General features: G+C 52.8%; 5 protein-coding genes across 5 annotated transcripts, besides 9 other annotated features; 3 read left to right on the top strand and 2 right to left on the bottom strand.

Moving 5' to 3' along the window:
- Window positions 1-760: 760 nt before the first annotated feature.
- On the top strand, window positions 761-2,089 carry PVX_089565 (adenylate kinase, putative). Its single transcript, XM_001614952.1, has one exon. The coding sequence runs from the start codon at window positions 1,061-1,063 to the stop codon at window positions 1,838-1,840; it is 780 nt and encodes a 259-aa protein (XP_001615002.1). The 5' UTR covers window positions 761-1,060; the 3' UTR covers window positions 1,841-2,089.
- Window positions 1,966-1,998: a microsatellite.
- A 413-nt stretch (window positions 2,090-2,502) lies between the features above and the next one.
- Window positions 2,503-2,567: a microsatellite.
- Window positions 2,568-2,833: 266 nt separating this feature from the next.
- PVX_089560 (ubiquitin-activating enzyme E1C, putative) lies at window positions 2,834-4,054 on the top strand (the record flags this gene model as incomplete). Its single annotated transcript, XM_001614951.1, has 1 exon — window positions 2,834-4,054. One exon carries the CDS (start codon window positions 2,834-2,836, stop codon window positions 4,052-4,054), a length of 1,221 nt encoding a protein of 406 aa, XP_001615001.1.
- Window positions 4,004-4,096: a microsatellite.
- A 297-nt stretch (window positions 4,097-4,393) lies between these two features.
- On the top strand, window positions 4,394-6,679 carry PVX_089555 (tRNA modification GTPase trmE, putative; the record flags this gene model as incomplete). The annotated part of the gene is made up of 1 exon (XM_001614950.1): window positions 4,394-6,679. One exon carries the CDS (start codon window positions 4,394-4,396, stop codon window positions 6,677-6,679), a length of 2,286 nt encoding a protein of 761 aa, XP_001615000.1.
- Window positions 6,680-6,748: 69 nt separating this feature from the next.
- PVX_089550 (hypothetical protein, conserved) lies at window positions 6,749-8,521 on the bottom strand (the record flags this gene model as incomplete). The annotated part of the gene is made up of 1 exon (XM_001614949.1): window positions 6,749-8,521. One exon carries the CDS (start codon window positions 8,519-8,521, stop codon window positions 6,749-6,751), a length of 1,773 nt encoding a protein of 590 aa, XP_001614999.1.
- Window positions 7,680-7,783: a microsatellite.
- Window positions 7,885-7,906: a microsatellite.
- An 857-nt stretch (window positions 8,522-9,378) lies between the features above and the next one.
- Window positions 9,379-9,399: a microsatellite.
- Window positions 9,400-9,632: 233 nt separating this feature from the next.
- Window positions 9,633-9,680: a microsatellite.
- A 2,673-nt stretch (window positions 9,681-12,353) lies between these two features.
- Window positions 12,354-12,521: a microsatellite.
- Window positions 12,522-12,588: 67 nt separating this feature from the next.
- On the bottom strand, window positions 12,589-13,365 carry PVX_089545 (hypothetical protein; the record flags this gene model as incomplete). The annotated part of the gene is made up of 1 exon (XM_001614948.1): window positions 12,589-13,365. One exon carries the CDS (start codon window positions 13,363-13,365, stop codon window positions 12,589-12,591), a length of 777 nt encoding a protein of 258 aa, XP_001614998.1.
- Window positions 13,366-14,166: 801 nt separating this feature from the next.
- Window positions 14,167-14,197: a microsatellite.
- Between the last annotated feature and the right edge of the window lie 1,728 nt (window positions 14,198-15,925).

The raw sequence follows: 15,925 nt of genomic DNA, 5'->3' as shown, positions 1-15,925 counted from the left end.
TGACAGTTGAGCCTTTTTTTCCCTTTGCAGACACCTCACAAGTAGACTTAACAGTGTAAGCCGTCGTCAAAGGGGGAACACCACTCGGTGACGCTTTCGTCAAAACGGGTATGCAACGATGGAAAGCCTTGTTGACTGACGCCCCTTCTATGGCCTGTCCCTTTTCGACCCACCATAAGACCACCTTTTGTGTAAATGTCACAGATTTTACTAAAAAAAAAATCAAACGTGTGAAAGCGAAAGGGATGTAAAAAAAAAAAAAAAGACGTCAAAATGACCTTGCCTGGTCAGGTAAAAAGTTCCCTAACAAGGGAAAATAAAGTGGAAAAAAAAAAAAAAAAAAATGGCTAGCTAAATGGGTGAAAAGTCTCCCAACAGGAGCATATCCAATTGTATAAAAAAAACAAAAAATAGTAATCATAAATCGGTTGTACCTCCTGCTTGTGATGCACTTCTCGGAAAGGGTCACTTTGAACGCCGCTGGGTCTACAAAAAACCGCGTAGCTGTGTGCGCCAGGCCTTCTTGCCTTCCCCATGCGCGTCTTACTATCCCCCCAAGTTACACCCCTTTTTGGCCTTCCACGAAGGGAGGAATAGCTGGTCAACCCTTCCCCAAAAATGCACATTACAAAGCGGAATAGCAAACCGTAAAAGGAGAAGAAATGGGGGGAGGGGAAAAAAAAAAAAAACGAATGAGCGGGGAGGGCGTAACGAAGGGGCATCGAAAGGCACACTGGATGGCGGCCGCTCCGTTTTATACACGCACCGCGCGGCGAAAAAGTGGCAAAAAAAAAGGGAAAAAAATACCCCCAAATAAAGCAAAGCAGAGCATAGCACATTACGCGGGCCACCCTCACGGGAGTAAAACAAATTGAGAAGCGCGCCTCTTTCGAGCATGCGATTCTCGCGGCGCGTGAAACTCGCACGAGGGCAACGCAGTGTAGAAGCAGAAAGGACACCCACGCGAGCACACATACGCAGATACGCATAGGCATACACACACATACGCATAGGCATAGGCATATGCGCACTACGCCCCACCTCGTCGCTGAACCCCCAAATGGCGAAGCAGAAGGAACCCCCGATTTTCATCCTGAGCGGCGCGGCGGGGTCGGGCAAAGACACCCAGTGCACGCTCGTCGCAGAGAAGTACCACTTTGCAGTAATCACCATCAGCGCGCTGTTGAAGGAGTACATTTTGGAGAGTGAGGAGACAGGAGGGGGTACCCGTCCAAGTGAAGATAACGAATCGATTGAAAGAATAAAAAAGTGTATGAACGATGGGTCGCTAGTGTCGGACGACACTGTTATAAAAGTGTTTATGCACCGTTTGGAAAAATATATAAATGGAGAGGAACCCTGTGCAGGCATTTTAGTTAATGGCTTCCCAAGGTCATACGAACAGGCACTTCTCTTTGCAAAGAATGGCACCCAAGTTGCAAGTTTCATTCACATACAGGTGAAGAAGGAGACCTTAATGAGTCGAGTTAGTAACAGAATGGCCGACCCACTCACCCATATGAATTACAACGCCAAGGGGGTGGAAGTCATCATGAAAAAGAAGAAAGGGGTGCAACTAACTCCAGAAGAGGAACTGCTGCTATCCTCTCAAGGGGATGCATTTAAAAATGTAACGGACGAAGTCCTTGCCAGGTTGGCCAGAAGAGCCGATGATGACGAGGCTACCTTTCTGAAGAGGTTTCATTTATATGAACAGAGTCAGGAGAAAATCGTTTCCCTTTTTCCGACGGTCTACCGGAGTGTGGACGGGAATGGGTCCATCGAAGAGACCTTCGCGCAGATATGCGCCATTATAGATGCGGGGGGAGCGAGCGAGTGAATGAGCGAGTGAGGGTCTCCTCCGTTGAGGAAGCCTCCCCACTGCGACCACTCTACGCAGGAGAGATGTGCACCTCACGTGCGTTTCTCCCCTTCCAAGATGGTACGCGCGCCCATTTGGGTGACCGTCCCATGGTTAGTTCCAGTGATCGTTTTGTTTTTTTACTTTACATATTTATTTTATTTTTTTTCCCACTCGGGGACTCACCTTGATGCGAACTGTGTAGCAGCTCGAACCGCCGGACAGAGCCACCCCATCAGCCGCTCTATGAAGGGGTGAAAATTTGTCCTACGCGTTAGCGCCCGCGGGAAGGCGAAGAGGAGGGGAGGCGAATGGGACTTACACCTTAAAGCAGCCGCTCGTTCGACCTGCACATGGGGGAAGCACTTCCAACTGGGGAGGGAGCGGTAAAGAAGCGGCAAGTGTATCGGGGCAAGCCCATGAATGGCAGAAAAAAAAAAAAAAAAAAATTCCCATCTACCACTGACGCACGTTTGACTCTCCATCGGGGGGCGCCTTTTGCTGACCACTCCGGCGGAAGGGCACACCATCCCCCCAACTTCCACCATTTTGATTACCATCATATACGCCGCTGCAGGTGGAGTGCGGTGGAAGCCGCCTCGTCGCCAAAGAGAACTCCCCACCTTTGCGGTGATGACACATTACGGTGCGCGCATGGAGGGGCGGTTCTCCAGGCCTCATATTTGTGATGGCCTCGGGTCAGCAGCACACCCCGCTTCCACACCGAAGTGCCTAAACGGTACAGCGGGGTCAGTCCTCAAAGGGGTGAGGTGCACACCGTTGACTCTTCCCAAGAGGGGGTAGCCGGAGGGGAAGCGCTCCCTCGGCCTGCGGTGAAGAGCAGTCCAGGTAGTTCCCCCCAAAAAAAGAAGAAAAAAAAGTGACCATTTTGCGCATTTTCACCCATCTTACCCATTTTCCCATTTCGAGACGCCTCCACGCAAATCCCCCCTCTGCTGGGGAGTCCCCCACATGGGCGCGGCGAAAGTGCTCGTGGTCGGCTGCGGGGGGCTGGGGAACGAAGTTGTGAAAAATCTCATCTACCAAAATGTAAAAGACATTACCCTCGTGGACCACGACACAGTTGAGCTGAGCAACATAAGCAGGCAGTTCTTTTTCTCTCATGAGGACATTGGAAGAAGCAAAGCAGTGGTGATTGAGGAGAAGGTAAAGGAGAGGTACCCCCACATGAGCATCACTTCCTTTGTGAAAGACGTGGAATCATTTGACATTCATTTTTTTGAAAGCTTCGATTACATAATGGGGTGCCTAGACAACATAAGCAGTCGGATGTTCCTAAATAATTTGGTTTTCACTTTGAGGAGGGATGTCATTTACATCGATGGGGGAGTGGAGGGTCTTCGGGGGAGCGTAAAGGTCGTGGACCGGTGCAGCCACTTCGCCTGTGTGCAGTGCACCTTGGGGAACTACGCCACAGGGGGAGAGCAGCCAGGGGGGCAGCGCGAGGGCGACGTAGACGGTGACGGCGTGCCCCTACCCGTGTGCTCCATCGCGGGACGGCCAACGAACTTCACCCACTGCGTCCTTCACTCCATGCACGTGGCATTCGAGCAACTCAGGGGGAAAAAACCCAACGTAAGCGACAGGACCCACGTGCTGTGGATTCACGAGGAAGCCAAAAAGAGAGCTACCCAATATCGGATCGACCACGAGGACTATCACGTGACGAGACAGATTGTGCAGAACACCATCCCCACAACAATCAGCACGTTGATGGTTACATCTTCTATAATGACCACCGAAATGCACACCGTTGCTTCGCAAATGGGTAGAGGAGAGCTACAAGAGGTGTCCCCCCGCACACACCATCACAGCGACGTCCTCTATGTGGGGGAAAAGGGGTTCTACCTTCTACATTACAAGATGTTTAAGAACCCACAGTGCATCATATGTAGTAGGAAACGGATTCATATTACTTTTAAGCGAAGCGATACGTTCGGTCAGCTTGTTAGATGCATTCGGAGGGACTACGGCGTTGACCGCATCAGCGTTTCCACCGAGTCCGCCATTTTGTTCTTCGCGGCAGGGTGCCTTGTGGGGAGGGGCTACGAGCGGAGGCTCAGCGCCACCTTCGCGCAGCTCCTGGACAGGGGCGAGCTGCGCGAGCGCGACTACTTGAATGTGCAGGCGGGCGGCGCGCCCAGCTTCGTCTTCCTCCTCGACGTGGAGTGAGCAGTTAGTGGAGAAGTTGGTCGAGAAGCCGAGTCGGTGGGGAAGTCAAGTCATGGGGAAGTGCTCCCAAAATGCGCGTTCGCCATTTGACCGCTCAGCGGCAGCCCCGCGGTTTTTTTTTTTTTTTTTTTTTTTGTCGCCATTTGGAACAGCTTTCACCTGAACGGTCATATTTTTTTTTTTTTTTTTTTTTTTTTCTCCCCTGGGGTGGCCCATTTTAACCCCCTCTGCGGAGGTACACAGGAGTGACAACCTTTTGATGAATCGGCACGTGAGTACACTAGTGAAGGTGTGCTCGTTGGGTGAGGGGACCTTCTCGCCGGACGAGTGACACTCCCCATGTATGTAACTTTCTCCAAACTGATAGGGTTCATTGTTGTGACTCACCTTGTCAGCCCCTGCACAAGTTTGAAGAGAAGCACCCGCAGAGGGGAAGCGCCCCTTTGCTTCATCCCCCGGAGTGGTTCCTTTTGCCAAAGGAATGCGCTGCGTAGGGGGAGGAGTTGTGGGAGCAGCAAGGGAGGAGGCTTCGCGGTGAGTAACTTCAATACGGCTGACACCGCCACTACCGCTAACGCCGCCAATGCCGCTACCGCGGCTACCGCGGCCACCGCGCTGCCCTCCCCGCGGGGGGAGTACCTTGCGAGGGTGCTGGGCGAGGGAGACACGATCTACGCGCTGAGCTCGGGCGGGGGCGTGAGCGCGATAGCGGTGGTGCGCATGTCGGGCCCCCTGAGCAGGGTCGTGCTGGAGGTGCTGCTGCACGGGGGGGTTAGCGGCGAGGCGAGCAGTGAGAGGGGTGGCGAAACGGGCAGTCATAAGGGTAGCGGCGCGAAAAGTAATCGGGGTGGCGAGGCGAAACGTAAACGGGACAACCAACCAAATGGTGAGCCCCCCCCGGACGGCCGCGCCATGAAGAGAAAGACGGAGTACACCCTGGAGGAGGTGATGCAACTGAGGAGGGACCTCGAAGAAAGGAAGATGTGCTCCGGAGGAATCTACAATAACTGCCACGAACAGATCGACCAGGTAGTCTACTCATTTTTTAAAAGTCCCAAATCGTATACAGGAGAGGATGTCGTTGAGATCTACTGCCATGGATCTCCCCTAATTGTGAACGAAATTATGGAGGAGATAGAAAAGTTAAATAGCCTTTTCGCCAATATATTAAAAAGTGAAAAGGAGAAGTACTTCTTAAGCCAAATTGGTAAAAATGACAATTTCACCTGCACATGTTCAGAAGAAATTTGGAACAAATTAGTAAACACAAGAAATGATGCCTTTTTTAGCAAAATAAGGCCAAGCAGGAGGGGGGAATTCACCAGAAGGGCCTTCCAAAATGGGAAGATGAATTTGCTTCAAGTGGAGGGGCTGAAGGAGTTACTTTGGTGCTCGAAGAAGGAGCAAAAAAAAATTGCATTAAATTATTTAAATGGAAAAGCAAAGAAAATATACGCAACGCTGCGAAACGATATGAAGAAGCTGCTGCTGTACACACAGGTGAAAATTGATCTGGAGGATGAGCACTTGTCATCCGATGAGGAGAGAAGCTCCATCAATCGATTTATCCAGCGCCACCTGAGCAACGCAATAGGAAGCATTAGAAAAATATTAAGGCAGCCAAATGTAGAAGATTTAAGTACCCCCCTGGATGTCCTCCTCTTCGGGCAAGTCAATTCTGGAAAGAGCACCCTCATGAATCGCATCTGTCGTAGTGACGTCTCCATCGTGACGAGGATTCAGGGCAGCACCATAGACGTCGTGCAGAAGGGGGTGACCGTTGAGGGGCGGCCATACAATTTCTGCGATTCAGCAGGGGTTAGCGCGAGGGTCCTCAGGGAGGAGCAGCTCCTACGTAGGGATGACTCTAAAGGGGGCTCCCCCACTGGAGAGAGCAACCCGCATAGGGCACTCGAACGCATGGGGGTGAAGAAACCCCTCAAGCACCTTCCACATAGGGCACTCGAACGCATGGGGGTAAGGAAAACCCTCAAGCACCTTCTTAAAAGTGCCTGCGTGCTGATCGTCCTCAACGTGAGGAAGTACGCAGACGAGTTGAAGCTTGCCCTTTCCATTTTGAGCAGCCAATTGGGGGAGAGGGAATCCTCCGGGGGAGAGAAGACAACCCCCTTGCCCCAACTCATCATCTGCGTGAATAAGTGCGACTTAGCCATTCGTGAGAGCCGCACAGAGGTGAGGAGGAACATTAAGGAGATTCTAAAGAGGAAGTTGAAGACTCATCGGTTGCGAAGGATCCACCGAAACGTCTGGCGGACCATTTTTTTCGTTTCCTCCAAGGAGGGGCGCAACGTGGGCGCGCTGTTGCGGGGCCTCAACGAGGCGATGCGGTGTGGCGCGGTTAGCGGCGGGAAAAGCGGCGCGGTTAACGGGGTTGGCGGGGGAGACCGCCCCCCCGCGTTCCTCCCGTTCGAGAGGCACAAGACCCACCTGCGGCGGGCACTGAAGCACCTGCTCTTTATAAAGCGGCACCGCCACCTCCTAACGTTTGACATCATCGCGGAGGAGCTACGGCTGGCGGTTGCGGCCCTCAACGCCATCATTGGCGGGTTCAGCCAGGCGCGAATACTCAACGAGATTCTGGAGACCTTCTGCGTGGGCAAGTAGCTCCTCCCGCCATTGCAAAGGTGTAGAAGCGGCACAGAGAAGCAGGGCGTGGCAGCCCCCCCCAAAGCCTCAGAAGAACTTCACCCCCAGCGCCTTCTGCAGGACCGCCTTGACCCGCTCCACGTAGTAGTAGTAAAAATAATACTTTTGCGCGTAGAACCTGTACGCGTCCAGCAGGAAGAACTTCATTTGCTCCCTCATTCCGCAAGCGGGGTTAAGCGGCGCGGAGTTCAGCGGAGCGCAGTTCAGCGGCGCGGCGTTGGGCACATCACTACTGTGCGACGCCGTCCCTGGGGGGGTGGCCCCACTACTCCCGTTAGCACCGCTGGAACCGCTCGCACCGTGATCTCTCCGCAAACTTGTCAAGTGGCCTGCTCCTTCCCTAAGGCTTCTAAATTTACTCATCGGGATGACCTTCAGGGGGGGGGAGATGTTCCCACTTGGGTGGGGAGGAAGGAGGAAGCTTCGTAGCTCCCCCAGGTGTTCCACGCCCACATGTGGGAAGCTCCCTCCCTTGGCAATTTGGAATGGCTGCCCGACGTACGTCTGCTCACACGCAGTCACGTCGGCGTGCTCGTCATTCGTGTCTGCGCGCTCGAAGAGGGTAATCACGCGTCTCATTTGGTTTGCGGTTTCGGCACTTTCGTTTGCGGCGTCTCCCGTTTGGTTTGCGACTCGCTCCTCTTCGTCCGCTGCTGCCCCCCTTTCGCTAACGACTCGCTCCTCTTCGTCCGCGCCTCCCCTGTTCCTCCCCAGGGGCAGCAGCTCCCCCCTCTCCGGAGGACCCTCCCCCAGGTGGCCCCCTACGTGGCGCACATCGCTAACTTCGCACACATCGCAGCTGATCGTTCCCACGTGGGCCCTGCCCGCGTCCAGGAGGGGATCTTCCCCGCGGGCCCCCCCCCGCGCGGAAGGCGACTGGCTCTCCACCTCCAAGTGCAACTCGTCCCCCTCGTAAGTCATCCACTTGGGGGAAACAGCCAACTTTATGATTTTCCAGAGGTTCCCCGAAATCTGCTGTTGAATCTCGGGGTTAGAAAGGACGGAGGCGAAAAACAATTTGCTCATCTCCTTTGTCTTCTTATCTCTAATGGCACTCAGGAGAGCATTCTGCACGAACGCAACGGAGTCGTTGAGGACCTCCTCGTTTTTAAAAATTTCATCCCGTAAAACCTCCCGGACGTTATTCGTTACGCTATCGGATTTGAGTAGATCGTTTAGCCACTTCTTCGACGTGTTGACTGCGATGGGGAGGTGGATGGCCTCCGACAGGAGGTGATACACTTTCATTTGCACCTGTTCGTTGTTACACAGGTAAGTAGAGACATCCAAAAGGGTATCCTTCAGACTGTTCCTCACATGCTCCGTTTGCAAAACGTCTGTAAATACACTCCCCAATGGACTCTTCGAGTTCTGTAGGATGTTTAAGAAGAACTCCTGGGTGGCCCTTTTGTTCTCCTCATCTTGCACGGCGCCTTGGAACAGATCCTTTAGCATCCCCTTGATGGTTGTTTGCACCTTCGACGAGTTCCTCACCTCTGCAAGGAGCTTCTCAAATTTTTGCAAAATGAGCTTATTCGTGGAATCACCCCACAGTAGATGCACAGAACCCATCAGTAGAATCGCCACGACTACGCAGTTAGCCAAAAAGAGGTACTTGATGAAGGACACGTCTCTATGGTACTTCTCCAGCACGGCCAGCATTTCATTCATCTGGGGGGGGTGGCTTCCAATGGGGGGGTACACAAAGGACCTTCTCGTGGGGGTGGACCTTCTCATAGGAGCTGACCTTCTCATAGGAGCTGACCTTCTCTTCTGTCCTCCCTTTCCCCTTTCTGTCATGCCACTCGGGGGGGGAACTTCATTCCCTTTGATCTTCCCGCTTTGGTACCTTCTCACCTGCTGTAACCAAATCGAATTGGGGGTGACGCTCCCCATGGGTGGGGACGCTATCCCCCGCCCCCGTGTCGGGGGGGCGCTGCACGAGTTGCCTTCGCTAGGGGGGGGGAACACCTCATGGCCAGCAGTGCTTCTCACGGGGGTGCTTCTCACGGGAGTACCTCCCAAAGCAGTACCTCCCACGGGAGAACCCCCATCGTTCGCCTTCCCATCGTTCGCCTTCCCCCCTTTCGCCTCTCCCCCGCGAGCGTACATCCTTGCTGCGCACCTCACCCTAAAGAGGCTCCTCTTCATTTTGCTCACAAGGGGGGGTCCGTCAGGGGTGGTCACGTTAGGGGGGGTCGCCCTCTTCTTCCTCTCTTCGGTTATATCTCTCGGTGTTTGTGTGGGGTGACGGGGCGGGCTTCCTCTAACCTGCACACGTGCGACCAGCCGTGCCGCTGCGCTGCGTAGCTAAGAGGGAAACCCTTTAACCGCCACAAAAAAGGATCTCCCCCCAAACATCATTTCACCGTTTCGCCGCTTCACCACATGAGGGGTTCCCACTCGACTTGGCTCACTCCTCCGCTGGTGCTCCTCTCAAGGGGAGAAGTGCCGACAGCTGCCTTTCCTCAGCAGTTCGCGTTTACCGTTTACGCGAAGGAGCGGCGTGGAGGGGCGTCTTGGGGTGTCTCCTCCAGGTGCCACCTCCGCTCACCCGTTCCGCTCACCCGTTCCGCTCACCGTTCCGCTCACCCGTTCCGCTCACCGTTCCGCTCACCGTTCCGCTCACCTGCTGCTACCCTCCTGACTGTGCTGCCTTTTCCAAAAAAAAGAAAAAGCGAAATGCGTAATGCTCCTTTTCTTCTTATTCACCACAGTGGCATCCTCACGCAGGTCTGGGGGCAGGTGGGACGTGCAACGCGTGATGGGGGAAGCACGGCGAACGAGAAAGAGGCAGAACGACATGCGAAAAAAAGGCAACACGACGTCACTTCACTCGCTGAAGTCGCATGCTCGGATGGAAAAATGACTCACAAAAAAAAAAAAAAAAAAAAAAAAAAAACCTACAAAGGGCTGCGCTTTGCTGAAAACAAAATCCCACAAAAGGTTAAGTCCCAACGGAAGCTCAAATTAAATTATGCAGCAGCAAGAAGCAAACTGAGGTGCCAATTTAACGCAAAAGGGAAGGCAAACCTCAAGCGGTGAGGCCAAAACGCACATGCGAAAAAAATATTGCGCGCAGCGGCCCCCTGCATGCGGCAAAAAAAAAAAAAAAAAAAAAAAATATGAAAATGAAAATAAGAAAATGGGAAAGCAAACAAGTAATAAAATGACAAGATAGCAAAATTCCGTTTCACTTTCCTTTCGCTTTCGCTTTCCTTTCGCCTTCTCCTTGCCATGCCGAATCCCAACCTGTGAGACTAACGGCGTGACTGACTTGGCTGCTTCCCCCTGAGCGTGGTGGATGCGCTTCAAGCTCCACGGCGAACATAACGACGCAGCAGCTTTTGCGTACGCGCATATCTGCCTATGCATATGCATATGAATACGCATATGTATATGCCTTCCCCAGGTGTGCCGCGTCAAACAGGCATTCACGCAGGTGGGACGGACGGAAACGGCAAAGAATATTGCCCAGGTTTGTTCTTGCATGCCTCTCAAATGGGACACACTCCGTTGTGAAAAAGAAAAGCGAAAGGTCTGTCGAAGCAGCTCCCAGTCTGCGCGCCCACCCGAACTCGATCACGAACTTGCCCCCCCATGGGTAACTTTGTCAATCCGTTCAGTGCCACCACAAGTTGGCGAGAAACAAAACACACAACACGATGGGAAAAAAATAAAAAAAAAAATTGCAAAACATACGCGGTGAATATATTTTACGCGAAGTGGTGATCCACGTGGCGGGGAAGTGCTACGAAAATGGTGAGACACCTTAGCGAGGGGGGGGAATCCCCCAAGTGTGTTCAGAGGAGCGCTGCTTAGTATCATGCGTGTGGCCCATCACCCAGGTGTACGGGAACGCACACCGGTGAAGGGGCGGTAAATGTGCCGCCCATGCGCAGCCTATGGCGATGCTCCCCTTGCGCGAAACAAAAAGGACCTGAACGAGTCAGCACAACCCCGGTTGGAGCGGCTGCAAAGGGTGCAACGTCTGCAATTTGTGAAAAGCTCCTTTTGGAACCCGCCAACTGCTGACAGACCACCTACGGGAGAGCGACGTTACAACTTTGCACATGCGCAGGGGAGACGCACACTGATGACCGGGTACCTCTTCTCATTTTAATTCCAAATGCGTTTACGTTAGCGTTGCGCTCGTAAGTTTTGCTCAGTGGATGGAAAAAAAAAAAAAAAAAAAAAAAAAAAAAAAAAAAAACACCACTGATTTGAAAGAAAAGGAATGGCAGGGCTTTCTCCCCCAACCACTTACCAAAGTCCAACACAAGTGTAGCATGCGCATGCAGCTGCTTTAATGTCACCGCGTCCAACTACGTTGGGGTGAAACGTGTTAACAAAGCGGTGGATGCTTACATTCAAGGCGCCCCATACCCCCCTGTGCAGACAACATAATCGTGCAGTGACCAGAAAGGCCTTATGAGGGACATAAATCAGTAAGCCCTGCATAGGAGCGAACTGGTTATCACGCGTGGGGGGGAGAAGAAGTACGGGTGTTGAAAAGCAACGTGGCCATGGGGAGAGTCGTGCGAAAGGCGGCTATGTCACAAACATCAGGCATGCTTAGTTAGGCCTTTCTACAACACTCATTTGGGAAAGTGGAAAAAAAAAAAAAATAAATAAAATAAAAAAACAACACTACGCTACGCTATGCTAGGAAAAACAAAGCAACTGCTGAATTACCGTGAGCGTCGTTGAACGCACATGTAGACACCACCATCGATTGCGCAGACGCAAGCGGAAAGAAGCACTACTCGCGCGTCTAACAATAAATCAGGGTTTTAATTATCCCCACCAACCTATGCGCTGTGAATGCAAGCTGGGGAAAATTCATTTGTGTGGTTAAGCGAGGCGAAATCGCTACTCACACGTGAGCTCGCGCATGTGGGTTGCAGCACGGTTGTCGTGTAACAATCAGTTTACACGAATTGTGGGCATGTATGTGATGTGTGTGTTTAGGTGGGTACATGTAGGTGAATATTTTTTTTTTTTTTTTTTTCCTGTTCAGGTGATTTTTTATTTTTTATGTCCTGTTCAGGTGATTTTTTTGTATTATACCCTATTTAGGTGTTTTTTTTTTTTTTTTTTTTTATACCCTATTAGGGTTTTTTTTTTTTTTTTACCCCCTGTTCAGGCAATTTTCTTCTTTTTCTTCGCTGTTTACCTCCTGTTCATGATTTTTCCCTTTTTTTCTTCTTTTTCTCCTCTCTTCACTGCAAAATGGCTAGCTGAGGCAACGCTGCGATCTGCTAATTCAGGACGTAGGTCACCCCCACGCTGTTTCGCTTCGTGACACACGGGCCATTCTCACCGGTCGGCACAGTCATTGTAGTAGCGGCACCTCCCGTTGCTTTCATCATTGTGCGAAGGGGCTGCGTTATGTTAAAAGGGCTCCCCCTTTTTGCGATTGGCGAACGTGTTCCCTCATTGGGGAAATGACTGCCTGTGAAGCTACACATGTGGGTGTCACCTCCACATCGATATACATTCGGGGGATGGTCTTTCCATCCGCTGTTCCTCCGAGGCATGGACTTTTCTACACTTAAAAAATGCATAAGTATGTCAAATGAATTATTTTTCTTTCGTAAGCTGTTCAATTGGTCGCTGCAGTGGGGGGTAACCGAGCGGGTAGCTATTTCCCACGCAAATGTTATTCATCATGTTGGGGGTATTGTGATTTGCTTCCTCGTTTCCATTGCTGCAATTTAAAGGTGTGCTGTGTTAAAGCGTCGTAACATCCGCCCCACCGGCGTTCTGCTTGCATGTGTTGGTAGGGGTGCAGCTCACTTGGCAAATCTCTCTATCTGGGGAATCGCCGACGCGGCGGAAGAGAGGCGCGTCCCCCGCGGCCCGGTCTAGCCCTTTTGGAGTTTCTCCCCCTCCTCACTTTGGCAGCACGTCGAACAGTTCCCACTTTCCGTTTCCGCTTCGGAGCTGTTGCCCCCCAGCTTCTGCGCATTTCCGTCGTTGGCACTGTTCGCACGGTTTGCCTGGCTGCTGTTCTGTTCATGCGGATCGCACTGGACCTCGTTGATGGATTCATTGTGCAGGATGGAGAAGTCCCCACTGCTGTCTACACTGCTGTCTACACCGCTGCCCACACCGCTGTCCACACTTCTGTGGCCCATTCCGATTCCCCCCTCGGATGAGTACCTCCTTTCGCATTTCACCAAGTGAGGGGGAGACACACATTGTCTATCGCTCTCGGGGGACTCATCTGCTTTTTCTTCCTCATTAGGGTAAAGCGTCTCCATGAGCTGGTCTCCCTGTTTTTCTTTAATGCCATTTGATAGGCTCTCCTCATCTGGGGGAATGATGTTCCCTCTTCCTTCACTGCCATCATCATTTGAGTAGTTACTCTCCATTTTGCTCCCACCAGTGTGTTGCTCCTCCTCCTCTGGATTTACCCTACAGCTGCAGGGGGGCGTATTGCTTTTCTCCCCTTCGCTAAGTGAACCCACCTCCATTTGGTGAGTCACATCCTTTCTATAAATCGCATCAACGTAGTTGCGTTTGCTGCGTTGCTCTCCATTGGGGGGGTCTCCATCATGTGTGGCGTTCACTTCATCCGGTTGGTGCCTTACAGAGGGGGGTGGCTTCTCCAGCTGGGGGGGTTGAGAGGAGACCTCCATCGTTTTCACACAAACGCTTTTTCCTCCATTGGAAGGGTCGATGGGGTGGTGAACACGATTACCAAATAAATGGGTGGCATCCACACCCGCCAGTTCCCGCTTGGTCCTGTTCTGTCTCACACGTTGAGCGGGGGACAACTGCGGGGGCTCCTCCCCCCTTAACCCATTCGCTGCAATTGCACACGCGCTTCTTCTACGCACAGTGGCCGCTCCATGGGTGTGCGCGTTGTTTCCACTCCGGCTCTGCTGCGCGGGATATGCCAGGTGGGGGCTCGCTCCGGTTCGCGGTTTTAAGGGGTTACTTCTGCCCCGTCTGTTCGTTAAGACCGCTTCTACCGCTTCTACCGTTTCTGCCGCTTCTACCCCTTCCCCCGCTTCTCCCTCTTCTCGCCCCCCCTGCACTGCAGTTTTCATTTTTTTTTCCCGCCCCTTTACGCCCGCACTGCGTTGTCTCTCCTTGGCGGCGCCACTGCTCGCGCGTTTACCCCCGCTGGGGTTCACCTCTCCCTGGGAGGCGGCCGCACACATGGAGGGGTCTTCCTCTGGGTTGTTCCCCTTTGAGGGGGATAGCATCTTCGCGGTGTCCACTGCAACGTCGATGCGATGCCTCCCCGTAGTGCCACTTGGGTCATGCTCCCCTAGGGCTTCTTCTCCCCCTTGATGGTTGCCCCTTTTGAGGGGAACCTCCTCAAGTGCATCCTTTCCGTTTGGAAGACCTCCCCTGTGGAGACCCAAACTGGGAGGCATTGCCAGGACACCGTTCCGAGGGGCAGCTCCCCTGTGATGAACCTGACCAGCAAGGTGAGCCACCACACCTTCGTCGCCTCCCCAGTTGCACGTTGCGTTTAAGAGTGAATCGTTAATTGGTAAGTCTGCTTGGGGGGAGCTCTCCCGACTGGAAACTCCCCTATTGGTGGGAGTGACCTGACTGCCAATCAAGACCGTTTTGTTTGCTCCCCTAACGGCCGAATGGCTGCCATTACCCCTATCCAGGCTGCCATTACCCCACTCCCATGGCCTGTAAAAGAGGCAGCCCCTTTCATGGTAAATAGAGTTAAGCTCGATCCACGTGCTCTTCGTGCCCCTGTAGTTGACCACCCTCAGTCGACTGGCGCACCTCTCCTTCATGCTGCAGATGAAGTTGCGAACATACCTCTTTGCACTCTTGCTGCTGTTGAAATATTTGTATCCCATGGCAATGGCTCGGTTCCTTCCAGACCGCACACTGTAGCAGTCATCGAAGAAAATCCATCGGTACCGTTGGGCCCCGCAATAGCTTCTTGGAAACATGGCTTCCCTCTTTCCTATGCAGAGACGACCCTTAATAAATATTTCGCTGTCTACTAGTTTCTCCCCTTTCAGCACATATGCCTCCCCGAGGCACTCAGCATGCTCCAAACATTTGAAGGTGTGTACCATCACCCCATTTACTACGTTCACCTGCATAAACGTTAACCCTAAATTCAGTAATTGGGAATACCCATTGTACTCTGAGGCACATGGGAGCATTCCTGTGGAGTCCCCTCTGCTGCTCTCCTTCAGCTTTTGCTCCAAATAGCTCTTCGCTTGCTTCATCTGGTCCACCCGCCACTTTGCACTTCGCCTCCGTAACATTTGCTCTGCGACTAGGTCCTTCATCTTGAGCAGACTCAGCAGGAGGTCCTCCTCCCCGGGTGAGAAGACGCTTCCCGGGTTGGTTCCACGTGACGGTTCTTCAGCTGCGTTTCTTCCACGTGACGGTTCTGCAACTTCCTCTTTCGTCTCCACCGCCCTGCTGCCCACGTACACTTTCACGTCTTTCCCCATATCGTCAGCCTTTTGCCCGTTCGCTCCACCTGGGGGATACAAAGGCCCCATGGGTCCGCTTCCCCTCACATCTGCGTGATCCTTTCCTCTTTCGCTTCCCACCGTGTGGACGACTCTTCGTCTCACTTCGTCTGCGGCATCGCAACAATGGTTGCTATCGCTTCCACCGCCGCTGTCGTCCCCCTCGCGCGAGCTCTTCTCCACTGGAAGCTGCATCATCGTGGAGGAGCCCTTCCCCAAAGTGAGCGAACAAACGGAAGGGCGGGCAGACGACTCAACGGGAGGTGGCACCCGCAGGAAAGGCGCCTCCACGTCGCTGCTCTGTTTATTCTCTTCCGTTTATGTGGGTGCGAAGGGGTAGCATGCACTCGTAGGCACACTACGCAATGCCGGCGTGGCAACTCCTTCGAGGGGAGTCACCTCAAGGCGAGTTCGCCGAACGTTATATGTGGGACCACTACCCAGGCATAAGGGTGATCATACGTAGAAGCATACGTATAACCGTATGTGCATGTGTTTTTTTTTTTTTTTTTTTTGAGGCTAGCTGCAAAGGGGAAGGGGCTTCCAGATGATCATACGCAATGGTGAAGTGGGGCATGCACGTGTGCTAAACGGAAGGGGTAGCAGTGAGGAGGTGGTTTGTAGCAGCGATGAGATGGCTTTGCAGCAGCGAGGAGGTGGCTTCGCAGCAACTGGTGGAGTCACCCCGCAGGCGAGACAACGTCATGCCCCGCGACGAATGGGCACACTGCTT

The sequence above is a fragment of the Plasmodium vivax genome, chromosome 5, assembly GCF_000002415.2.
Source record: "Plasmodium vivax chromosome 5, whole genome shotgun sequence".
In the NCBI taxonomy this organism is placed as follows: Eukaryota; Apicomplexa; class Aconoidasida; order Haemosporida; family Plasmodiidae; genus Plasmodium; species Plasmodium vivax.
The sequence above is the reverse complement of the archived record's forward strand: the minus strand, read 5'-3'. Positions and strand labels throughout refer to the sequence as shown.